General features: G+C 42.5%; 1 protein-coding gene across 2 annotated transcripts; it reads left to right on the top strand.

Annotated features, from left to right (window-relative positions):
• The first annotated feature begins 768 nt into the window (after window positions 1–768).
• Window positions 769–24,314, top strand: baz2a (bromodomain adjacent to zinc finger domain, 2A). Of its 2 annotated transcripts, none has more exons than XM_047363978.1 (30): window positions 769–864; window positions 1,963–2,077; window positions 3,764–4,642; window positions 7,799–9,859; window positions 10,469–10,744; window positions 11,144–11,509; window positions 11,610–11,670; window positions 12,085–12,193; window positions 12,313–12,414; window positions 13,199–13,421; window positions 13,522–13,583; window positions 13,665–13,730; window positions 13,824–14,210; window positions 14,296–14,550; window positions 14,649–14,863; window positions 15,976–16,050; window positions 16,161–16,335; window positions 16,411–16,473; window positions 16,550–16,694; window positions 16,785–17,407; window positions 17,490–17,826; window positions 18,705–18,860; window positions 18,957–19,117; window positions 19,283–19,348; window positions 19,429–19,712; window positions 19,784–19,919; window positions 20,480–20,626; window positions 20,702–20,931; window positions 21,047–21,190; window positions 22,534–24,314. In XM_047363978.1, the coding sequence occupies exons 2-30, from the start codon at window positions 1,963–1,965 to the stop codon at window positions 22,691–22,693; spliced, it is 8,079 nt and encodes a 2,692-aa protein (XP_047219934.1). In that variant the 5' UTR covers window positions 769–864; the 3' UTR covers window positions 22,694–24,314. The 2 variants fall into 2 exon arrangements, with proteins under 2 accessions (XP_047219934.1, XP_047219929.1); XM_047363973.1 differs by having other exon boundaries at window positions 816–982.
• Window positions 24,315–25,401: the final 1,087 nt, after the last annotated feature.

Below are 25,401 nucleotides of genomic sequence, written 5' to 3'. Positions count from 1 at the left end.
ACCTAATAAAGATAATTTTTATGTTAAAACTCTTACAACTGACTGAAGGTGGACTTTGAGCCTTGTTATATTGCAAGCCCATTGGAAATACCTACACATTATCCACAATAAAATATTTCGGGTTACAAAACTAGTCCATAACAGTTGACTTTGGCTTATTAATCTAAATGCATTCTACTTTTAACACACTCATTAACTCAGAATGATTTTTAGCATTCCACATTTTGTTCTAGTCGGCGCTAGGACCCAGAAAGCACCACTGATTTTAAGGCCTAGAATAATATATTAGCATACTTCCTCTTTAGGCCCGGTTTCCTCACAGATGGCTACTTATGAAAAACTGCCACAAGATGCAGTCACGTAGCTTCCTGTTTAAACACCCGAGCGCATTAAGATAAAAGTTTAAATCTCGACTATTAAATGATAAAAAAAAAGAAAAACAAAAGTACATAATACACTTTTTTCAGAGTTGCAAATATTTTGAAGGGCGAATATTCGATAATATTTGGAAAAAAGAATTACTCATTAAAACGTATGTCGTTAGAAATAATTAGGCCCTTTGTTGCTTTATGTTTTTTTACGTTTATAATTATTTTACCCGTTAAAGCAAATATAATGGAAAATAATATTTTTTGATTAAATGATAAAATAGCTTGTGATGTTGACTATAATTTAAATAGATTTGTTTGCTATAATTGCCCTGCTCTGTATGTATAAATGCGTTTTGAACTTTGTTGAAGTACTTTTACCGGATGTGTGTGCGCCTCATTGTTGGGACGTTAACGCAGCTCCAGCTTCATTCCGTTCTGTGATCAAGGCTGCACCGGACCTCAACAGCCATGTTTGCTAATTTAAAACCCAAAGGTTAGGGAATAGTTTATAATTTATCGCTGTGTCATCTTCACCCACGCATACCCGTTAATACGAAGGGAGTTTAGAGCCGTCTGCGCCTCCGGAATCCAAGGACTAAAACAGAAATAAGGTTGGCCTGTTTTGAGTGGAATATCGGTGAAACTTTGGATGGTGGCGGTGTATAGGATGATGATGCTCTGCAGAAATTGTCTGTGTGCGTAAACAATGTAACTTCATCTGGCTGCTAGCTAACGTTAGCCCGTCATCAAAAGGGAGTACGCCTCTGTTTATTAATCCACGACTCTGTTTTGTGAGTTCGTTGTTTTTATATTTAACGAACCGGCTTGAAATTATTTGCATTCGCCGCGGGATAAACCAGCGTGGTTATGGTACCTGCTAACGTCGCAGCCTACTTACCCGGATAAGGATGCTATTTGTTAGCTTTATCTGTTAGCTTTGTTCTTTTGTGATGATGTAGCTAAATAACCTTGGAGGGGCTAGGTTAATACACCCTGTAATATATTCCGGGCAAAAAAGTTAAAGGGAACCGTTTTGACTTACACTTTGATCCAACATTAACGATATAAATGGCTAGCACAGCCGTTTGGCAGCGCTTTAAAGTAGTGGCTGGTTCATTTGAGGGCGCTAAGCTAACGCGACGCCCGCTGTTGCAACGGCCTCGTTGAATTAGGAAATCAAGATCCCGGAGGACTATCGAAAACAGATAAACAGCCATTGCTGTTGTGAACGGTTCTTTAAAACATCACTTCGTTATTAGTTGATACTCTCGCCTCCATCCTCTCTGGTCTTGATGAGGATTTGTGCGTGTGTTTCTACCTGTAACATTTTTAGCCTGTACCCGTATTAGCGGCGCTTCATCAGCGGTAATGATGAGCGCCTATCGTAATATTCCGCTTGTCCATTACACTCGCTCGGGCCTGGTATCTGCGACATTTTAACGGCTGCTGCCGTTGGTGCGAAGTGCTGTCACAAAATCATACAGGATAGATGTACTAGGTTATATGAAACTAAACAGAAATGAATTATTTGTGATTTCATGAGTTTTGCTGGAGGCCAACAACAAAATAATGGATTCTTCTTTCTTTTTAGATGGACTCAAATAATCATTTTAACTATGGCACATCAAACTCAGGACTGAAACTCTCCTCAGGGGATTCTCTTTATACTAACGGGTCCTCCATGAGTTTTTCTCAGCAGGGGAAGAGTGAGTATTTCGTCCTTTAATACTATTGAGGCACAGGTTTGGGTGTGCGTGCTCAATATTGGTCATTTTTTATTTCCTTACATTTCCGCCATATACACTATATGTAATATTCTAACTTCATTATATTGTTTTGATTCTCCTTGTGCTTTAAAAACACCCCTAACCTGTGGAGGTGGGGGACTCTACCAGAACCATGCAGGCACTCTGTTATAATTTGCACCAATAGGTTAGGAGCACATCCTTTTTAAGTCGTCTAAGTTGTGATATTGAGGCCTACATGGATCTTCATGAGTTATCTGTCCAGTTTATCCTGCAGATGTTCTAATGGATGGAGATCTGGAGCCATGTCAACACCTCAGACTTGTTATGCACCTCAAACCCTTTCTGAAACTCCTTTGCTTAGTGGCAGGGGGGCATTATCCTGTGCTTGGAGGGCACAGCCATCAGGGAATACTGTTTCCGTGAAAAGGTGTTCATAGTGTCCTTATGTAAGTAATGTTTGTCAACGTATCTACATGGATGAGTGCAGAACAATTTCCAATGGTCATCTTCTTCCATTGCTCCAAGATATGGTTCTGATGTTTACTGCTGGTGTTTTGGCTGGTGGAGAAGGTTGAGGAGCTATGCTGCCCTATATGGAACAAACTACGAATTTCTATCAAAACAAGAATTAACTTCATCAGCGATTTTTATTTTTATTTTTTATAGCTACAGTGGTTCTTCTGTTGGATCAGACCACAAGGGGAGCCTTTTCTTTCCACTGTCATGATTGACGTTGGCCACCCATGACTGTGTTGCAGTTTCACCGCTGTTTCTTCCTTGGACCATTTTTGATTGATTCTTCAATCACGATTGCTCAGATCCTTATGCTTTCCCATATTTCCTGCCTCTGACACATCGACTTTAAGGAGAAAATACTCACCTGTGTACTACATCCCACCCACTAACAAGTAGTATGATGACAAGATAATCCATGTTATTCACTTCAATTGTGAGTGGTCATAATGTAATGCCTGATTGGTGTATTATGTTGTATTTATATATAAAATATCTTTCAGGAAACATCGTTTTACAGGAACTACAACATTTGTTAATGAAATATATGACTTCCAAGGTTTGTAGTTTCTAATGTAAAGTGCTGCACAAAACACTTAAATTGTTGCAGTTTAGTTTCTTTCTCATCAAGTTTATCAACAAAGAAACTGTTTAGAAAAAAGGCAATTTGTTAATTTTTAAAAAAATATCTCCACCATGGTTCACAATCTGTGATGTGCAAAATGACCTTGTGGTTCAATAAGATACAACTTTGCTAAGCAATGATGATAATGGTATTAAAATTGTTTCACAAGGGCCTTTTAACCTCCCACAGAACGATAGGCTGCAACAGTGGCTCTTTAAAATAATTGATGTCTTTCCATCTTGGTATTGTGCTAATTCAGTCACATATTCACGAAAACTGTTCAGAAAATGGTTTATTTGTTTAATTTCTTACAACTTTAGTCTTAGTGCCTCTGTTGGAATTGGGGAAACCCCTCTCATATTGTGAAATTAAACAATTGTCAGGACAAAGAGAATCAACTCACTGATTTCCTGAACTTAAGTCTTGTTGAATTTATTTGCATGTAGGAACACATGTTTTACTGTTGGAACTGCTTTTTTTTTAGCTCTATTTCTGCTCTCTAACAGATTTGAATGGCGAAATGAATGTGAATGGCGTCACTACTGTACTCGGGTCAAATGTGTCTGGTTCCCACCCCCCATCAACTCCTTACCCACACATGAGCAGCCACCACCAGAGCGGTGTGAGCTACGACTACTTATGGGGAGGACACTCTCAGTATGGCCCAGGCATGGGCACATCCTCGGGGCAGGGGTTGCATCAGAAGCAGCCGGCGCCTGGGATTGCACAGTCTCAGTCACAGCACCACTTCCAGAGTCACGGACAGTACCAACTGAACGGGGGAGTGGAAGCCGCCCACCAGTCCCCCGTCCCAGGCCAAGCAAACATTCCGCTAACAGGCAATAGTCAGTATTGGAACAGGAGTAGCTCCAGCCCACAGCAGATGAGTTATAATTCCCCCAGCATGTATGGGACCTTCCAGAGTCAATCTCATCCTGGCGTTACACCTTCTCCACATCACCAGCAGCAGACAGTACAACAGCCCGCTCATCAACCATCTCAGCAACCCCTTCTGTCCCACCATCAGCCTCACCATCACCACCAGCAGCAGCAGCATTATAGCATGATGACGAATGGGATGCCCTTCTACCAGCATCAGTCCCAGCCCCCCTCGATGCCATCTGCCCAGCAGCAGCCACCACAGCAATCTCAGCCACAATCCCAGACTCACATGATGCCCCCAGCTGCCCAGAATTTCACTCCACCACGTGGCAGCCCGCAGCACCACAGCTTAGGCAGAGGGAGCAGCAGTAGTCCCTTGCCTGTGGGGTTGTCACAAACACCAGTTGTGTCACCACCAACACAGGATAGTGGATCACCCAAAGGTCTCAGCAGGGATCGAAGCCCTCACACTAGCAGTGCAGAGATGCCTTCTCCACTGCAAGGTGACCTTTTTTAATTATGATGCTTTTATTTGTATTCTCACCCTGTTTTGATACTTTTTTTTTTTTTGCCTTGAAGCAGATTTTCATTTTGACATGTTGCACTTCTGCATTTTGTCTCATTCTTAGGCTTTTTTAAGATATGCTGTGTCCTTGGTTTAGTGATAAGTCAAACTTTCCTGGTCTACAATCCATTTCCTCCTTTTAGTGAAACCACATGAGTCATGCTAGTCATACGGTTTATTTCTGCTTTGCTATTAATGACACGGTCACCTCTGCTGAAAACTTGCAGTTGCTTGTTGTGCTACAGTGTGAAATAGTATTTGTTTCAAACAGAAACATAGGAATGCTGGTTGGAAAACCTTTGGAAAAAGGTTGAAAACGTGTTGGGCTGGAACTTAATATGGTCTACTGCAGTATTAGGTCAGTTTCTGCTTGTACAGCCAGGCACTGGGATTGTGTTAACATATGGCCAGCAGGTGTCGCTGTTTGCTTTGGAAAAATTGCCATCCAGAAGATTTGTTTTGGGTACAAGCATTTTTAGTTACAGCGTTTTTTTTGTTGTACCTCTGGTAAAGATGTGTAAAAAGCCTTAAAATAATGTTGTCTTCCTTTATAATCTCACACCAAACGTTTTTAGAAAAAAATCCATAATTTTAATGTTTTTAATGGGGGGTCCCAAAAATTTCATGAGAGTAAGAGAGCACAAGGAACCGTATTTACTGGTCCTTCTCAAAATATTAGCATATTGTGATAAAGTTAATTATTTTCCATAATGTCATGATGAAAATTTAACATTAATGTATTTTAGATTCATTGCACACTAACTGAAATATTTCAGGTCTTTTATTGTCTTAATACGGATGATTTTGGCATACAGCTCATGAAAACCCAAAATTCCTATCTCATAAAATTAGCATATAATTAAAAGGGTCTCTAAACGAGCTATGAACCTAATCATCTGAATCATCGAGTTAACTCTAAACACCTGCAAAAGATTCCTGAGGCCTTTAAAACTCCCAGCCTGGTTCATCACTCAAAACCCCAATCATGGGTAAGACTGCCGACCTGACTGCTGTCCAGAAGGCCACTATTGACACCCTCAAGCAAGAGGGTAAGACACAGAAAGACATTTCTGAACGAATAGGCTGTTCCCAGAGTGCTGTATCAAGGCACCTCAGTGGGAAGTCTGTGGGAAGGAAAAAGTGTGGCAGAAAACGCTGCACAACGAGAAGAGGTGACCAGACCCTGAGGAAGATTGTGGAGAAGGGCCGATTCCAGACCTTGGGGGACCTATGGAAGCATTGGACTGAGTCTGGAGTAGAAACATCCAGAGCCACCGTGCACAGACGTGTGCAGGAAATGGGCTACAGGTGCCCCATTCCCCAGGTCAAGCCACTTTTGAACCAGAAACAGCGGCAGAAGCGCCTGACCTGGGCTACAGGGAAGCAGCACTGGACTGTTGCTCAGTGGTCCAAAGTACTTTTTTTGGATGAAAGCAAATTCTGTATGTCATTCGGAAATCAAGGTGCCAGTCTGGAGGAAGACTGGGGAGAAGGAAATGCCAAAATGCCAGAAGTCCAGTGTCAAGTACCCACAGTCAGTGATGGTCTGGGGTGCCGTGTCAGCTGCTGGTGTTGGTCCACTGTGTTTTATCAAGGGCAGGGTCAATGCAGCTAGCTATCAGGAGATTTTGGAGCACTTCATGCTTCCATCTGCTGAAAAGCTTTATGGAGATGAAGATTTCATTTTTCAGCACGACCTGACACCTGCTCACAGTGCCAAAACCACTGGTAAATGGTTTACTGACCATGGTATCACTGCTCAATTGGCCTGCCAACTCTCTTGACCTGAACCTCATAGAGAATCTGTGGGATATTGTGAAGAGAACATTGAGAGACTCAAGACCCAACACTCTGGATGAGCTAAAGGCTGCTATCGAAGCATCCTGGGCCTCCATAAGACCTCAGCAGTGCCACAGGCTGATTGCCTCCATGCCACGCCGCATTGAAGCAGTCATTTCTGCAAAAGGATTCCCGACCAAGTATTGAGTGCATAACTGTACATGATTATTTGAAGGTTGATGTTTTTTGTATTAAAAACACTTTTCTTTTATTGGTCGGATGAAATATGCTAATTCTGTGAGATAGGAATTGTGGGTTTTCATGAGCTGTATGCCAAAATCATCCGTATTAAGACAATAAAAGACCTGAAATATTTCAGTTAGTGTGCAATGAATCTAAAATATATGAATGTTAAATTTTCATCATGACATTATGGAAAATAATGAACTTTATCACAATATGCTAATATTTTGAGAAGGACCTGTATGTCACCATCACCCACAGTCAAAACTCTCCGAAGCTCATTGTTAGAAAACTGCAGCAAAGAGTGGCATCTTTGGGGTCACCAGGTTTCCATCGAAGATGACATCTATATTCCAGATGGTTGTGTATGAGGCAAGCCAGGAACGCCTCTTTCATCTGCTACGATTAAAAATGTAAACATGTGGAATTTGCTAAACTCTTCTGACACAACTGAACTGGCACCGTGTGCTTTGGTCAGATGAGACAGAGGCTAAAATATTCAGCTACAAACACACCAAGGAGATCTGGTGCGAAACAAAGGATGAAAATGTGGAAAAGCCCTTTTGCTTATCTTTCCGGGGCCTAGTAACCTTACTAGACTTCATGTTTTAAAATACCAGGTCATTTTAAATAAAAAAGCTGGTGGTCAAAAAACTGAAAGTATTCCACCATGTGGTCAGCAAGTAAAATATTTAAAATGAGCAAATCAATATAGAACTGGTTCACCAGGCTCTAAATCAACCTTCTTTCAGGGCCATCCTCTAGAAAACCTGAGAAGAGAAGGAAGCATGAGAGGCACCCAAGACTCTGGATGTTCAAGAGATTTTATTCACCTCTGAATAATTGTTACTAAATGAAAGGTTGAACCTTCATCTACATTTCCCAGTGTGAGATTAATCTTAAAAAAAACAAAACATAGAAGTCTTTTTGCACGTCTTTATCGTGGTGCCAACACACTTGTCTGTGTCTGCATAATAGGACATTTATACTGAGAAAAGTACAAAATGTACCATTTATAAATAATACTTTTGAGTGAGTTAACTGACAGTTTTCACATTCTTTTCTCTTTCAGGTCTTTCACGGGAAGCTGTCAAGGAGGTTGATTCAAGCCATACTGGTCATGAAAGACCACCTAATGTCCAGAGGTCCCCGAAGACCGACAGTTACCAACTCAAACCTTCTGCTCCTCATGCGAGTCCTAAAAGTGATTATTGTCCATATTCAGATCAACCAGCAACTTTGCATCCAGAAGTTAAACCCCCTGTCAGGGATGCCCTTTTTTCCTCAAATCTCCAACATATGTCATCTCCTCTTTCTGCATCAAATGTAGGGACCACCATTTCTCTTATGAAGGCTTCAACACCGCCAGGGGTCTCTACTGCCTCAGGACCTCCCGTAGTTTTATCCGATGATGTGGAAGTGCCCTTTGTTCCATCTTCTGTTGCTCCTTCCAGAATTTCCTCACCTCCCCTTATAGTTCAAGGCCTGAGGTCTCCTACTTCTGGAGCATCTGAAACATCTATCCTAGGATTCAAGCATTTGCCACAGGGGCACTCTTCCTCTCGGCCTCAATCATATTCAAACCTGTCAAATGAGAGCATGTCTAAACTTGGAGCAGTTTCTTCAGGACTTCCAGCCTCATCTTCATCCGAGTCTTTTGTTGATCAAACAAAGTGTTTACTGCCTCCTACGTCCTCTAAACCGCCTTGTATTTCCCCTCCTGCCATAGTCTCCATTGCTTCTCACTCAGCAACTATTACATCTCAAGAGATGCAGATGGTTCATGGGTCCAAGCCGGGTTTGCCACCTTCTGTCACCAATGTATTTGGAGGACAGCATGAAATACCTGCTCCCCCAAGGTTGATATCTGCTCCTTTATCTTTGAGTGCAAATTTCTCATCTACCATTGTAGCTTCCTCTGAGAGTTTAGCCTCTGCACCTTTACCTTCGACAGTACCGGTCTCCAGTTTATCTACATCTGCTGCAGGAACCCCTTTAGTCAGAAGCAAACATTCTGAACCAACTTCAGCATCCCAGTATCGGAAAAACACTCCTCCATCTGTTGACAGAAGTCTTTCCACTGCTTTTGCAGCCTTGACACCACCAAGGTTGGTAAAGGCACCCTCTCTCCCAGCCCAAACCAGCTCTCCAGTCCGACCTCCATTCACCCTACCTCTTGTAACCACTCAAGCCTCCAGGACTGCATCCCTGTCCAACCCTCCTGCCTTGGTGTCCATGCCTCCGGTGATGGGTACGTCTTCTAAATCTGTCGGAAACTCTGACACTGAGCAGCATCCACCAAACCCCACAACTCCTTCTATGTTAGTGCAGTCGGCTCTAAAGTCAGAGCAGCATGTTCTCAGTGAGGACAAGAGGACCGTGGAAAATAAAAGAAATGGAAAAGCAGAAGGCAACTTAAAACAGCTGGATTCAGACCTAAAGAGGACATCTCATGTGACTGTGGTTGAAACTAAGAAGCAAGAAATCTGCCCATATAAATCCCTCACCGATCAGCCGGGAAAACCGTTACAAACCTCTGAACAAAATCTCAGAAACCCATCAACAGATTTAGAGAAGCAGCACGTGAAGAGCAGCATCCTCTCAGAGGCAGAGGACACTCCTGTGGTATCTACTCCAATCGGAAAGCCCCCACATCTCAAAAGCACAAAGTTACAACATGAAATCAGTGAACCAGGTTTTGAAAGCTCTTCTGATACGTCCTGCTATTACGATGACAAGTCAACATATAACACCCCTTCCAGACTCTGTGTCAGCTCCATCTTAGAAAAGACGTCTCATATGGGCGCTGACGGCTCCTTTTTAGGTGATTCTACTCACTTTGACACCTCTCAGTTTGACAGCACGTCCTGTGCTGAGGAGGAACAATCTGCCACATTTGACAGCTCTGGAGAAGGCAGCTTCTCAGCGGAGGACTCCAGAGACGACACCATGGAGTCGACCAGGGAAGAGGAAACCTCCGAGGCGGAAGTGACGAGAAACAGCAGCCAGGTCACAGAAGGTTCGATGTTGGAGTCGTCTCTAAATGCCAGCACTCAGACTGGAAAACGTCCTGTTGACTCAAGTCATGTGAACAACCCACATTTATCTGGATCATCTCAACCAGTTCTTCAGGGTACATTTTAACACTTTTGAAGTAGTTTTTTTCTTTAGCTTTATACAGGGTTCCTAAGCACACAAGAAAGGTATTAGGTATCACATAGTATGGCACTAATATATTATATATATATATATATGAGGTACTTTCCAGGTCTGAATAGTTTTGGACAAAAAAGTCTGTTTTTTCCAGTCGTCCATCAGTTAGTCCATTATCCATCCATCCATTCATCTATCTAGCTGTCCATCCATCCTTCAGTTGGTCTATCCGTCAAGCTGTCCATCCGTTTATTAGTTCACCAATTAGTCCATTAACATCCCATCTGTTAGTCCACCCAACCTCCATCCATTAGTCTGTCCGTCAACCATCCTTCAGTCTATCAGGTAGTCGGTCCAGCACTCCTCTAGGTCTTGTTTTTGTTCAGATATTCAAAGGCTTGATTTTTTTTGCCGTAAGTTTAAAGTGAATTATATTCATACTTTTTAATTTAAACAATTGGCTTAAAAATGATAGAGAACTCTGGAAATTTGACATGAAAACATGTAGGAACCCTGTATCTCCAAAATAATTCAAGATGCTGTTGCTAAGGTAATCATGTTAATGCAGCTTGATGTTGTTCTGTGTCAGATTCTGAAGGAGACTGGGAACCAAGTGGACATGATACACCAGACTCGGCTGGACACGTCCACCACATTAAGAACAACGCTAATGACACAACAACCCCGAGTTTCCCAGTGAATGAGGACAACTTTGTCGGCTTTGGTACGCCAGTAGAAGGTGTCGTTGTACACCCAGTCCAACCAGTAGCCGAGCAGACTGGAGCAGCTGTAGGAGATCTTTTGAAAACCCCAGGGAAACCACGCAGACCTCGAGCTCCAAAGGCAATACTGCTCAACACTGCAGGTATTCAGCGTTCTTATTTCAATTCCTTTCTATGCCAAAGTGAACATCAGTTTTCCTTTTTATAAGGAAATTTTGCCTGGAAAATATTATTTAATTTGATCGTTGCCAAACAAAGCAATGAAACTCCTTTTTACTTTTATTTTCATAAACTGTAATAGAGCAGATCTAAGGCTGTCCAGATGCTAAAGAAGTGGAATAGCCATTTAGCACGCCAATGAATGCGAAGTGAACTGCAGCCTTGTGCTTAATAATTTATGGAACATGCAAAAATGGTAAATGTTGAAAAGGCTATAAGAAACAAATGTAAAGAAAAAATGTGTAATTGTAAAAATATGGAAATTTTGATTTGAAAATTGGTACAAAACCCGTTTAAAAACATGTATTTTTTTTCTCTTCAAGCTCCTGAGGAGAATGTGCGAAAGCCTCGGATTCGAACTCCAAAAGCGGAGAAGACAAAGGCTGATGAAGACGTAGCGATGAAAGAGGAAGGAGCAGTGGGCAGAAAGAGGAAGAAAACTCTCAAGGTTGATGTTAAAGAAGCGTCAGGGGACAATGACTCTCTCGCACAGGAGGTCGATCCAATAACCGCTGCAATTGATGCTGTTCTGGCCAACGCTTCTGCTCTCAGCACAGTAGTGGAGAAACCCAAGAAGATGAAGCGGGCCAGAAAACAAGACCAAGATGGAAACGAGGCGGGTACTCGGAAACGGGATGCAGAAACCACCGCTGATGATGCTGATGAAAACGATGACAGCTCCATTGCAGGTAATGAAGCAAGTTCAGATTTGTGGTTTTAGAGGGGTTGTACATATTTGTTCATGTGGGTATTCATTCCGCGTCATCCGCATCTGGTTTTCTTAAACAGGTGAATCAAACAGAAGACGGGTTGCAACAGAAGAACAGGTCCAGTTCCCGCTGCAGCACGGGTAGCGATCCACTTTTACCGAAGTTTCCTTTAAACCCTGGATATGTTTGGGAATCTTGTGAGCTGTTTTGTGGAGTTGCTTTAAGTAAACATCTAGAATGTTGAGCAACATTTGTTGTTTCTATAGGTTTTTCTTGTATTAAGTTTAAGAATGAGTTCTTTCTGAAGACAAAAATTGTTGGGACCTCTCTAGATGAATAGCATCGATCTGTCTGCAATAATCAGCAAATGCTGGTTGTTCAACCTGTGAAGAAACCCATCAGCTATTAGTGTTAGATTTCTACATCCATCCAGGTTTATGTGGCACATCTTTTGGTTTATTTATTGGATGCTTTGGGAAACACAATTCATTTTAATGCTTTCTGTTTCCTAAATCCTGCTGCTGAAAAGTTAAACCAAGCTCTCTTATTTTCAGTTGGAGAAGGGAGATTCGTGTGAAGAAAATGGACAACCGCATGAAGGGGGAAACTTGGTATTACACTCCGTGTGGAAGGAGGATGAAACAGTTTCCAGAAATTATCAAGGTGACTTTTGCTGTTTTTTAAAACGCGTGTTTTCATAATTCTGTGTCCACCTTTTCCTAACAGCGGCGTTTATTTTTCTCTTTCTTCTTTGTTAAAAAATTCATATTGATAACTCTCAGTACCTCAAGAAACACTCGGATGGTGTGGTCTCCAGAGAACATTTCAGCTTCAGCCCACGCATGCCTGTTGGAGATTTTTATGAAGAGAGAGAAACGTCCGAGGTATGACTTTCTTTTTTTTTTTGGGCCTTGCAAATGTTCATATATTTTATTGGGCTTTCATACGATAGACCAGTGGTTCCCAAAATTTTTCTCTGCCGGGTACTCCTTTGGTTTTTAAGAAGGTATTCCCGCCACAGCCCCCCCACCCAGCAGTGGGCGGTGACAGGAAAACTGGCTTGTGTTAATAGTAAGTTAGATGGAGCAAATTATGGGGCAGTACTGTAAGAAAAGCTGCTAGAGGCTGCAAAAGACTCGAGACTGAAGCAGATGTTTCCTACTAAAGCTTGGGGATCGGGCATTCAATGCCTGGAAAGGGTTTTGATTGAAGCATGTTCATGTTGAATGCCCCGAGTCCAAGTCCAGACCTAAGTCTAAGTCAAAATCTGTGGTAAGACTTGAAAATTGCTGTTCACAGATGCTCTCCATCCAATCTGACAAAGCTTGAATTTTTCAGCAGAAAAACCCCTAACAGATTTCCACCTGTAATTGCAGCAGATCATTCTACGTTGTATTAATTCTGAGGTGCTCTAAACAAATACATGCTACACTCTGGTTTTTGATTTGTAAAGAAGCCCTGAAAAGCATTTGTCCTTTTTGTTCCACTTTACAAGTTTGTACAATTTTGTGTTGGTGTATCACATTAAGTTTAAAGTTTGTGGCTGTAATGTAACAAAAGGTGAAAAAAATGTAAAGGTTATGACTATTTTTGCAAAGTTGTGTGTAAAGTATTTCAGAGTAAAGTTAAATGCACTGTAGAAATGGCATCCTTTTCTACATATGACAGGGCTCAAAGTGGGTCCTTCTAGCTAATGAGGAAGTCCCATCAATGATCATGGCCATCACCGGTCGGCGTGGTCGACCTCCAAACCCTGACAAAGAGAAACCTCGCCGTGTTATTGGTCTAAAGGGAGGGCAAGCTCGCCGCCCAGGTAGACCCCCTAAATTCAACGCGGTTGACCTCCTCAGCAAAGTTGATGCCAAGCTGTTAAAGCGACTTGAGGCCAAGGGTAAGAGAATGTCGGGGTTGTTTGGCTCATAACCATTGCATAAGATGAGGAGAGCAGACATGACTTTCTGCCGTTCGCTGCTTGTGTTCTGTGTTCACAGAAGCTCTCACAGAGGAGGAAAAGGAGAAACTAGCAAAAATCAAAAAAAAGATGAAAAGAAAGGTATGTCATCCTGGCTGGTTTCAGAGTTGGCCCTTTAAACCATTTAAATCTCATCATTCTGTTTCTGCTGCTTTTTCATAGGCCAGAATGAAGAGAAGGGAGGATTTAAAGATTAAGAAGATGAAAGAGGAGAAAAAGAAAGCCAAGGTTCTTGAAAATTAGACCAAATGATATTTAATCTGCTTGTCACCAGCATCACATCAGCTTTGCATCCATATCTTCTGTTTTTCTGGCTTTTAGCTCGAGCAAGATGTCAAACATCTCGAAGCCGTTGCCGAACCGACAGAGCCAGCTGCAACACAGCTCACGCATCTGGAATCTGCCGCGGAGCCCAAAAGGCCTGGCCGCAGGAGAGCAGTCAAAGTGGAAGCCACGTCACCCGTCCAACAGCGGTCTGAGGAGAAGGTGGTCCAGAGTAACAGGGTGGTGAGCGCTCGGAGCAAAGCCAAGGCCTTGGCTAAAGCCCAAGCAGAGGCAGAGGCAGCCGCTCAAGCCGCTCTGGCAGCAAAGAGGGCAGCAGAGAGGAGAGTTCAGGCACAGAGACGTCTGGAGGAACGGAAGAGGCAGCAGCTGATTGCAGAAGAGCTGAAGAAGCCAACAGAAGACATGTGTCTCACTGATCACAAAGTGAGTTCTTAACTAAGCTCTGTTTATTTGAACTCTTGTAAATCTTTTAAGATTATTAAACACGTTCAAACTCTACACCCTCCAGCCTCTGCCAGAGCTGTCCCGCGTTCCGTGTTTGGTTCTTTCTGGAACGGCGTTCGCACACTGCCTGGCTGTGGTTGAGTTCCTGCGTGGTTACGGAAAGATAATTGGCCTCAATGTGCCGAAGGATATTCCCAGCCTTTCTACCCTGCAGGAAGGTCTGCTTGGTCTGGGCGACAGCCAAGGAGAAGTCCAGGACCTTCTTATAAAGCTGGTGGAGGCAGCACTTCACGATCCAGGCCTGCCATCTTATTACCAAGTATGTAAACTACATTGAACCAAAATTGTCTTATTTTTAATAAGCAAATAACCAGCTAAATCTTGTTTTAATTCATATATTTTCATCTCATTTTGCAGTCAGTGAAGATACTTGGGGAGAAGCTGGTTGATTCGGAGCTGACCCGCAGTACAGTCTCAGAAGTCCTTCGCATCTATTTGGAGTCACACGGCTATGAGACAGAAGTTTGCAACACGCTGCGGACCAAAACCTTTCATGTTCTGCCTCCCGACACCAAGGCGGCGATCCTGGGTTTCCTGGTGGAGGAGCTAAACAGCAGCAATATTGTGACGAGGTCAGGCCTGCATAACTTCCTGCTCAAATCTGTTGTATTATTCTAAATTAATGCAAGGATGTTCCATTCATTTTAAGTTGGTTTTCTTTAATTCATTTGAACGTTTCTGTTTTTTAGGATTATTGTGTGTGCATAAGTTTGGATTTCTAGATATTCTCCAATCCACACTGTTCAAATTGAACATACATGCTCAAATGTTTACATGCCACTCAAAAATATTTAGTGAAATGTCTCTTAGCAAGTTGCCAAGAAACTGCACACTTTTTGTAGCCACCAGCAGATTGTTTTTTCAATCTTTAAATAATCTTTCTGAGCTCCTACATGCTTACACACCTTCCTGTTCTCTCAGATCTGTTAATCAGCTGATTCTGAATGTTCCCAGAACCAGGTTTAAGCTCAGAGGAGATCGGGCTTTTGCCGTGTTGGGGCCTAAGTTGTGGAATGACCTCCCATTACCTGTCCTATCAGACAGGCCTCCTCATTGGCTACTTTTAAATCTTCCCTTAAAACCCATCTTTTTACTACGGCTTTCTCTACCTATTTTAATTAGTTGATTATATGTTTGTTCCCTTTGAGGGTGTTTAAAGGGCTTTATGAAACAAAATTGGATTGGATTTCAAATTCTTTTGCTTCACCTCAAATCAACAGCTAGATTGTTGAGACTTGGAAATAATGGGTGATATAGAAAAGCATCTGTAATGAATCTCATCTCAACCCTACTGAAAATGTATAGACTCGTAACACATAAATCAATAACAGAAACCCGACCAATTTAAATGAAGTCTAGGATTTCTGGTCAAATGTAAAACTAGAGTTATTCCAGAACCTCGTTGATGGCTACGAAAAATGTCGGATTTCTCTACAACTTGATAAAGGACGTTTGACAGCACACTAGTGGACCCGTCTCTGTATATTTGAACGCGTATATATTTTTTGGGCCATATGTGGATTAGAGAAAATCCCCAATAGAATGAAATTTTAAGTAAAAGCCCCAAATGGATGACATTAATGCAGATGATGGATGTATATAAACGTTTGAAAAGGACTACATGTCTTACTACTTTAATGTTCATAACACAGCTGACTGTGTTTACATGTGTTTTGTGTTTTAGTGACATTGACAACACATTGGAGAACATGTCAACCTACAGGAAGAATAAATGGATTATTGAGAGAAAACTTCGAAAGTATGGTCACTTTTCCCTCCTTTTCTTTAAATTACAGAGTACCCTGGTTCCTCAGATCGCCTTTAAAGCCTTGTAATTTATGTTGCTCATATTTGGGTTCTTCCTACTAGATTGAAAACGTTGCTGGCACGTCGCACAGGACGCTCTGAGGAGGAGCTGTGCTTTGAGGAGAGGAGGCGCAGTTCCAGAGTCGCAGAGGAAGAGAACTTTAGTCTGGAGGAGAGCGGTTTAGTGCTTGAGAGAGGAAGCAGGCGTGCACGCAAAGAAGAACCCAAGCTCAGTGATGTGAGTATTGGCTCTTGTGTTTTAGAATTTAGGCTAAGTCATGCCCATATTTATGTAGTTTTCTCTTTGTTACAGAGTGAGAGCCCTACCACTGCCAGCATTCCTGAGCTTGAAAGGCAGGTAGATAAGCTAACTAAGGTAAGCTCAGTACAGCTCAGACACCGCTTCGTTTGTTTTGGTAACGGTTAAATTAAATTTTAACCTTCTTCCTCAGCGTCAAGCGTTTTTCCGTAAAAAGCTGCTACAGTCTTCTCATTCCATGCGGGTCATCATGCTGGGTCAGGACCGTTACCGCCGCAGATACTTGGCCCTTCCTCACCTTGGAGGAGTTCTGGTGGAGGGACCTGAGGAGCTGCTGAGTGAGTCTGATCCTCAGTTGTGATTTTAGGATTTAACTCCTGTTTTTCTTTTGTTTTAATCAAAATTCTTTTCACACTCCTATCCTGTAGCTTCAGGAGAAGTCTTTGTTGCTGAGGTGCCCGTCACCTTCCTCAAAAAGGAGCCCAAAGTTGAAGAGATCTCAGTGCCAACTGCTCCACCCCCTCCTGCTCCAGCTTCTACTCAGTCTTCTGCTACCCCAAGCCAAACTCATATAGCTTCTGTGGAAGATGACCCACTTCCTGGCACCGCTTCCCTTATGAGCACACAAAGAGGCCGCGGACGCCCTCGAAAAATCAAACCAGAAGTGGAGCTTCACCTGCGCACAGCGAAAATCCGCCGCCGACGTCGAAGCAGCATTAGGTCTGTGGGAGAGGAAGGGCCGGGGTCACCGAACAGCGGTTTGCTAGACCTGACGCAAGCCGCCTTTAAGAGCTGGCTGAGCCAGTCACAGGATGTTATGTCCAACGGCACCTGCTCAGCAGCAGGAGATGCTCCTGAAGGCAATCGACCAGAGGAGAGCATCAAAGAGATGGCAGAGAAACAAGGACAGTGGTTTAATCTTCTCCCCAAGCAACCGTGTGACGATAACTCTCTGACTGAGCCCCAAACAGCCACTTCACCGAGTTCACCCCCCAAACTTCTCCCTCAGGTCCTGAGTGCTCTGCCTGCACTTGCTGCTCCCATCATGCAGGTTAGCCACAGCAGTTAAAACAATTAAACTTAATTAAGTAGTCAACAGTTGATATTAAAAATAACCTCTCTCCTCTCCTTAGCATGACCCGCTCCTGCCTACTTTGGCTCCTGCTGACCCTGTGACTACAGCAGCTCCACAGGATATCACTCCAACAGATCCTGTTCACGCTGTACTGACATCTGCTCCACCAACACCCTCTCAGCCTCTGCCAGCTTCCATTGCCCCACCTCCAGCTGCTCCTGTTACTCCTGGAAGGCCAGGTCGTAGGCGCAGGAGAGGAAGCAGAGGAAGTAGTCCTGCCCGCAGGGGACCCCGTGGAGCAGCCGCAAAACGCCGTGGCCGCCCTCCCAACGCTGTATTCCAGGAACTGGAACAGCAGTATTTCACACAACTGGTGGTGAAACCCATACCAGCATGTAAGTATTTATTAATTTATTTTTTTAAACAAAAGAATTGGATGTTGAACAGTTTTGATGTTAAATATACATAATGCTTCAGAAGTATTCACACTTTGTCTCATTACAACCACATTACAACGTCAATGTCTGTCTTTGGGATTTTATGTGATAGACCAACACAAAGTATTGTGTAATTGTGAAGCTGAAGGAGAAGAATACACGGCCATTTTATTGTGTGGTGTGCATGTTTATTCATCCCAGCCGTGTCGGTTCTTTCTATAACCACCTTTTAACTGCAGTTACCGTTGCAGCTTTATTGGGGTGTCTCTTAAGCAGCTTTCATTTTTTTTGCAATTGGGTTTAGGTCTGAACAGTGACTGGGCCTTTTAAACAAATGTTTCTGCTTTAATTTAAAGCATTCCATTGTAGGCCTGGCTGTAGGTTTTGAAAAGTGTAGTATTCATTTTCATTCAACCAATTCAATCTATGCAGCACAATCCCAAGCTATATATGGCAGAAGAGCAAACCTACCAAATTTGGCCTCCGCCTAAACTGACAGGTCAAGCTAGAGGAACATTTATTAAAGAAGCTGTCATGGTAACTAAGGAGTAACTGGTAACTCTGGTGGGATAATCTGTTCACAAGGCAAGTTTGCCACTAGCCAGGAATAGGACACAGCAAAGGTTTCAAACAAGTTCTCTGGTAATATAAGAACAAACCACAAATTTTTAGGTTATGTGCAAAAAAAATACTAACATTGTAAATCACCTTGAACACTGGGAAGCATGGTGATGGCAGCATCATGATGTGGGAATGAGTTTCTTTAGCAGGCACAGAGAAGATATTCTGAGTTGATGGGAAGACAAATAAAGTGTGTTTTCTAATTTGCATTCCAGCAATGGTCCGTGGATGGTGGTGGATCAAGGATCCAGAGGAACTCTACAACACGTTACAGTCGCTCCATCCAAGAGGCATCAGGGAGAAAGTTCTCCATAAGCATTTGGCCAAACACATGGAGAGCCTAGCTGAGATGTGCACCAAACCTATAAACGGTGAGATTCCTATCCAGCCTGCCTCTCTCTAATTATCCTCAGCCTGCTTCTACTTGGTTGTGTGATCCTCTCCTCCCAAATGTCCTTTCTGAATAGACCCAATATTTGAGCTGAAGACTGAGGACAAAGATGTGTTACTGGAGGCTCTGCAGCAGCCCTGGCAGGTGCAGGATAAAGCGATGGAGGTGGATGTCAGCGCCCTTCAGTGGGTGGAGGACCTTGAGCAGAGGGTCATTGCTGCTGATCTACATTTGAAGGTTTGAGAGAAACTGAAATACTTTCCTCCCTATTTTTAAAATGTATAAAAATCTGTTGTCGAGAGGTTTGGAAACTGGACATTGTGCTAAAAGGAGTGCGTTTGTTTTGATAGAATGTATTCATGTATTTTAGTAGTACAACTAATTTTGTTGTTTTTATTTAAGGCGCCTCCTCAGGGTGCATTTAATGATGCTGAGAGCACCACAGAAACACCAGTGACAGAATTTCAGGTAAGCTTATGTTCGGCTCAGAAAAAATGTGTCTTTACACTCCAACACTACTTCATCTCATTTCTATCATCTCCTTTCAGCCTTACACAATCCCAGATCCAGACTCGAAACGTGACGACCTACAGTACTATGAGCATGATGTGGACCCCCGCGACGACTGGATCGTGCGGACAAAGAAGGAGTGGTCCGGTTTGCCTCGCATCGCCACGCACCCGCTTGATCTGGCCGTACTGCGGCTCGCCAACCTCGAGAGAAACATCGAGAGGCGCTACCTGAAGGAGCCACTGTGGAACCCGTCTGAAGTGATGCGCCTCGCTCCCCTCACCCCAACACCAGGAGAAGAGCTTTCACTGGATGTATTCAGGTGGGAAGGATGGTTTTGAGTTCACAGTAGAGGTTTGATACATGTGTTTAACTAATGTTTATCTGTTTCAGTCTGGAGAGTGAAATCACCTCTCGACTCCGAACATGGCGGCAGGCTCTGGATCGCTGTCGCAGCGCTCCACAGCTCTGTCTTTCTTTATTTCAGCTAGAGAAGGCCATTGCTTGGGAGAGATCCGTTACAAAAGTGGTAAGAAGTCTCACAACTCACTCGTTTAGGTTCAATTTCACTGTAAGCTACACAGTGCCTATTTTATATTATGTCACGGTTTGTATGTCATAGGTTAGTATTTATGGAACACAAAGTAGTGCATATTTGTGAAGTGGAAAATTGGTCCATCCACACCAACCAGCTTTTCGTTTAATGCTGAAGAACATCGTCCCCACAGCATCATGCTGCCCCTGCCTTGTTTTGATGTTGTGTTGAGTGATGTACAGTGGTAGGTTTCTTCCACATTCAGTGGATTGCATATGGGCCAAAAAGTTCAAGTTTGGTCTCATCTGACCAGAACACCTTGTTCCATATCTGAGTAGCAAATCACTAATTATTAACACTATTTGTTCACTAATGTTATAAAGTATGTATAATTTTCATAGCTATACATTGCTAAGTGTTGGTCTCGCACAGACAATTTCAACAGAATCCACTACAGTTTGTGGTTGTAATGTCATAAAATGAAAAAGCAAGAGGTATGAATACTTTTGCAGAATATTTACTTGAGATTTTTACTGCAAACTTTATTTCTGTAGACCTGCCAGGTTTGCCGGAAAGGGGACAATGATGAGTGCCTGCTGCTGTGTGATGGCTGCGACCGGGGTTGCCACATGTACTGCTTGAAGCCCAAAATCACCCAGGTTCCTGAAGGGGACTGGTTTTGTCCAACCTGTGTCCCTAAGGTGATTTGGAAACGCAAAGAACTGCTTTTTTTTCCCTTGTTGGATATTTACTCAGTGGTGTTTTTGACTCTTAAGATGGAAGGCGAGTTGCAGGACCCGTCCAATAAGCGCACCAGGGTGAAGAAGAGAAGATATGAAGAGGACAGCTCTGAGGATGAGACAACAAGAAGACGCAGCGGCGGCATGACGACACGGCACAAGGAGACACCCACACCTTCATCATCCACCCGTTATGCTGGAGAAGGAGCCGGCAGTAAACGTCGGCGCATGACTACACGCAACCAGCCAGACCTCACCTTCTGCGAGTGAGTCACTATTCAGTCCAGCAGTATTTATTAAAGTTGTTGGGAGTTACTCACTGGTATATATTTTTAAGTTGATGTGAATTGGTGATGGTCCTCTTATTCATATTCCCACAAGGATCATTCTGATGGAGATGGAGGCTCATGCAGACGCCTGGCCTTTCCTCGAACCCGTAAATCCCCGACTGGTACCGGGCTACCGCCGCATTATCAAGAACCCCATGGATTTCCTCACCATGAGAGAGAGACTGCTACAGGGAGCGTAAGAGAATAAGATCTTAACTTTTATCTTTCAAAAAACAACGGTTTATTACGTTTCTTATTGTAAGGTTGCTGAAGAACTGTAGAATCAGAACGGTGGTTACAGAAAAAAGTTAAAGCCTATTTAATCTGATGCTCACTCATTGCATCGCTGGTAAATTAGCCCTAAAACAAATATACCTTTCCTTTTGGTTGCACACTTTACCACTTAAAAAACATATTTAAAATTTAGCCTTTATTTATTTATTGTGGCAAAAATTTCATGTTTTAGAAATAAATGTTTTTGCCAAAATTACTCGCAGCACAATTATTGGCACCACCCACTTTTGCCATGAGGTTGGAGCACACAGAGAGTAGGGTCTTTGAACATTCCTCATTGGCTTCTCTTTCCTGGGGAAAATATTACATAAAATGGAAGCAAAATGTTTTTTGGCTACAGAAATATTGTATTCCAAGCAATTATGGGAAACAGCTTTACTTGTGTTCAGTGACTCCTGGGGTTTGGAGAAGAAGGATTAAGCTGTTGCTCGGAGACCTCTTTTCAGAAAGAAGTGTATTTTGTATTTTTTCATTTTAAAATCAAGGTTCTAGAGTCTGGAGAAGGAGTAGAGAAGCACAGAATCCATGTTGTTTGAGGTCCAGTGTGAAGTTTCCACAGTCAATAACTGGGCTGCAATTGGCCAGTCACAGGCAAGACTGAGGAAGATGAGACATCAGGCCCAACAGACGATCTCATAGCCACTACTAAAGCAAACTGGGCTTCCTTAACACCTTACCAGAGCCACACTATGATCCCCTCCATGCCATGCTGCATTAATGCAGTAATTCATGCAAACGAAGCTCAGATCAACTATTCTGTGTGTGTGTGTGTGTGTGTGTGTGTGTGTATACAGTACAGTACAGTGACTGGACATGGTTTTCCACAAACCAACAGTCATCTGTATTTTCTAAGAAATGGTTTTTAGCCAGAAGACATAATAATACAAAATAATAAAATTAACAGAAATAAACAGCTGAGGTTCATCCTTCTGTGTGTAAAAAATCTACTAGTTTCAATTTTTCAGTTATTAAAATCTATTAAATATTTATGGTATTTTAACTACTCTGATGCATACCCAAACATACCCTATGTATAAATACATCTGCTCATGCTTATATAGTACATAGTTGTTCCAAAATGACAGACTTTAAGGGGCATACTAATCTTTAAATGTACTTTAATAATACTTTGTCTTGAGTGTCTGACTCTTTTGTTTTTATGGAACAACCTTTTTAAACAGTTTGATAATGGACTCGACTGTCCTGGTTTAACCGTCACCCTTCTGCTCTCCTTCCCTGTCCCAGCTACTGCAGCTGTGATGAGTTTGCGGCGGACGCTCAGCTGGTCTTCAACAACTGCGAGCTGTTCAACGAAGACACGTCGGAGGTGGGGATGGCGGGGCACTCCATGAGGTGTTTCTTCGAGAGCCGCTGGGCGGAGTTCTACTCAAACAAGGACAAATAGGAGCGCTTTAATGTGGCGCTCTAGACTGTTGGTGCTCTGCTGCCCCAGCCTCACTCTTCAGTACTGCTAAACTGCCTGGAGTCCTGCTCCAGGCCCATGTATTAGCTCATGTATAGGTATATATGTATAGATTTTGGCTCTTTGTCTGTTATTGTTTCCTCGACAGGTCGATTCTTTTCTACAGGCATCCCCTCCCTTCAGAGTGACAGCGTGTCTGTCACTGTTTACCTTCCGTGTCTCCTCATCTTCACCTCGACCCCTCGTCTTGTGTTCTTCCTGTCGCATCTCATCACAAGCTTTATGTCAGAGCGAGGTCGCTTGGTCAGTTTCAGCTCCGGGCTGATGGACCGGCCTCAGGTCCTCTCACACTGAAGGTCGGAGTCTGACCACATTACTGCATCCTATTATCTCCCATCAGGACCTGCTCTGCACCACCCTGCAACTAAATGGATCCAGACTCTTCAGAACATTTCTTACCTGTTGTTTGGAAATGTAATGTAATGTGGTCTTATGCCTAGGAGTAATTTTTTCAATGGCTCACTATATTTTTATTATATATTCTATATATAAATATATATATAAAGATTACAATAGCTGGGATTATTTAATAGCAATAGCTCGTAGTGAATGTGTACAGGCGACCCAATAGAGAGATGCTTAGACATTTTATGAAAAAAGGCCAGTGCAACTTAAAGGAATCTGTTGTTGGACTGTCACCGGTAGATGTTGTATAACCTCCACTTAAATTCTCACACGCATACACACACGACGCTGTTTTTAACCAGTGTACACATGAATTCACCACAGCCTCACCTGCTGCTGCTGCTGTGAGAAAGATTCAGAAGCTGGAGGGTTTTTAGATTTGGTCAAACGTAGATTCTTAGACTTCGTTGTCTCGCCTGTGAGAAGCGAACGTTCAGGTAGCTGCACCCGATCCGTCTGCGACCAAAACAAACATTTTAGCACCTGTAAATAGGCTGTGTTGGTTGGACACTAGGGGAAAGTTTGCTGTTGTCATTTGCAGGTTTTAGGACTGTTTTTGCATGTTTTACATAAATCTGCAGCTCCAAGTCCTGCTCTTGAGCAGGGTTTAAATTAAATCTCACATTTTGTTTTTAGCTCACATGAGCAGATAAGTAAATTGCTAAAATAGACTGAGTCTTATTTAAAGACTAGAACTGCAGAAGAGCTCATGGAGTACTGGGCACATTTCTGACTTTTTCTGTGTTTTACATTCCTTTTTATTGATTTTTGTGCCGTACGTGGACCAACATACGACGCTGCACGTCACGGTTGGTTTGCTGCGAAGTTGCCAGGATGACTCCACAGTCCGGGTTTTATTTAAACTTGCTCCTTACACTGAACTTTTTTTTTTGTTCTTTTTTTTTTTTCAGAAAATGTAAAAAAACAAAACAAAAGACATGACAACCAAATGTGGTGTTAAGTGAATTTTTAATAATGTACAGTTTTGGTGACTTTAAATTTGATTCTTTATATTTTTAGGACCAATTCATCATTTTTAAGAGGAGGTATTACAGGACTCTGTTGTATTAAGGTAATGTAACACGTGTGCATCTGTAGAATGTACTGTGAGTTGAATAAAAACACTTGTTAGAGATTAGTTGCTCTGCTGCTGCATCTTTTTTACTTTGTTTTATTCTGATCAGAAACCAGAACCGCCTCGCCTGACTCCTTACAATGTGGGAGATGAGTAGCTCCAGTGTGAGGCCCCCCACCCTCGAATGACAGATCATTAATCTATTTCAGAGTCAGAGCCACACTACAGGGGAAACCCGTTACCCATAACCAATAAAACATTGCTGTATGTGTTAAACTGACTTTAGATGAACAGTTGTATTGTTCTGTGCATGCTTTACAGTAGCCTTTGTGCCATTATGGCTGTTTAATTATAGAAACCAACAGACGCAGCATGCATGCTGCTGATTCTGGGTAATTGAATCATTAATTGAAAGGACCGTGTTCAAAATAATAGCAGTGTGAAGTTTAATGAGTGACGTCATTCATTCTGTGAACAAACAGGTCGTTTAAGAATAAAGATAGCAAATGTACATGCTGGTTATATTTTATTTCTCTTTAAAACCTGGATGTAATGGGTCATTTCAGACATTCAAAAGAACAAAATAATCTGATTAAAAAGTGAACAGTTAACTAAAGAGCGGGAAGCGTAAAGTGCAGAAAATAACTGCCAATGTTTTAAAATGTAAAAAACAAAAAGCATAAGGACGAAAACAAGGCGTACATCGATTGGTCTGGAGAGAAATGGTGCAACATTTTACAAACTGACAGAAAGCAGGGTTGTTCTTTTTGGGTCCAGATAATTTATCAGCTGACCCCAAAACACTGAATTCAACCCACAGTGCATTGCATTTGAAAGCATGGTATGCATTTTCTTCCTAATACTATGGTGTTCTGCCTATTGTATAACAGGGGGTCATGGGTCAGTTTGAATACATCAAGATATTTTAAGAAACCTTGTTGCCTTATGCCTAAAAGCAAAAACCTGATGAAACATCTGTTTCATCAGGGCAACAACCCCAAACACCCCAGTAAGGGAGAAGCATTTTGATTCCAGACCAACAAGATTAAAGCTACGTGTTTGGCCCGGTTCCCAGACCCATAATCCTATAAAACATTGGTGGCACCAAGAAATGAAGAGTAAATCTGGAACATAGTCCAATCGTCCAGGG

This window comes from Girardinichthys multiradiatus, chromosome 1 (genome assembly GCF_021462225.1).
Source record: "Girardinichthys multiradiatus isolate DD_20200921_A chromosome 1, DD_fGirMul_XY1, whole genome shotgun sequence".
NCBI classification, from domain to species: Eukaryota; Metazoa; Chordata; class Actinopteri; order Cyprinodontiformes; family Goodeidae; genus Girardinichthys; species Girardinichthys multiradiatus.
The sequence above is the reverse complement of the archived record's forward strand: the minus strand, read 5'-3'. Positions and strand labels throughout refer to the sequence as shown.

What these genes read in the sequence shown, in the direction of transcription:
- baz2a (XM_047363978.1), top strand. Translation starts at nt 1,963, where the DNA reads ATGGACTCAAATAATCATTTTAACTATGGCACATCAAACTCAGGACTG. An exon ending in GCCTGCCATCTTATTACCAA is followed by an intron (nt 14,551 to 14,648) that starts GTATGTAAACTA and finishes CTCATTTTGCAG; the next exon opens with TCAGTGAAGATACTTGGGGA. An exon ending in GGTGAAACCCATACCAGCAT is followed by an intron (nt 17,827 to 18,704) that starts GTAAGTATTTAT and finishes TTTGCATTCCAG; the next exon opens with CAATGGTCCGTGGATGGTGG.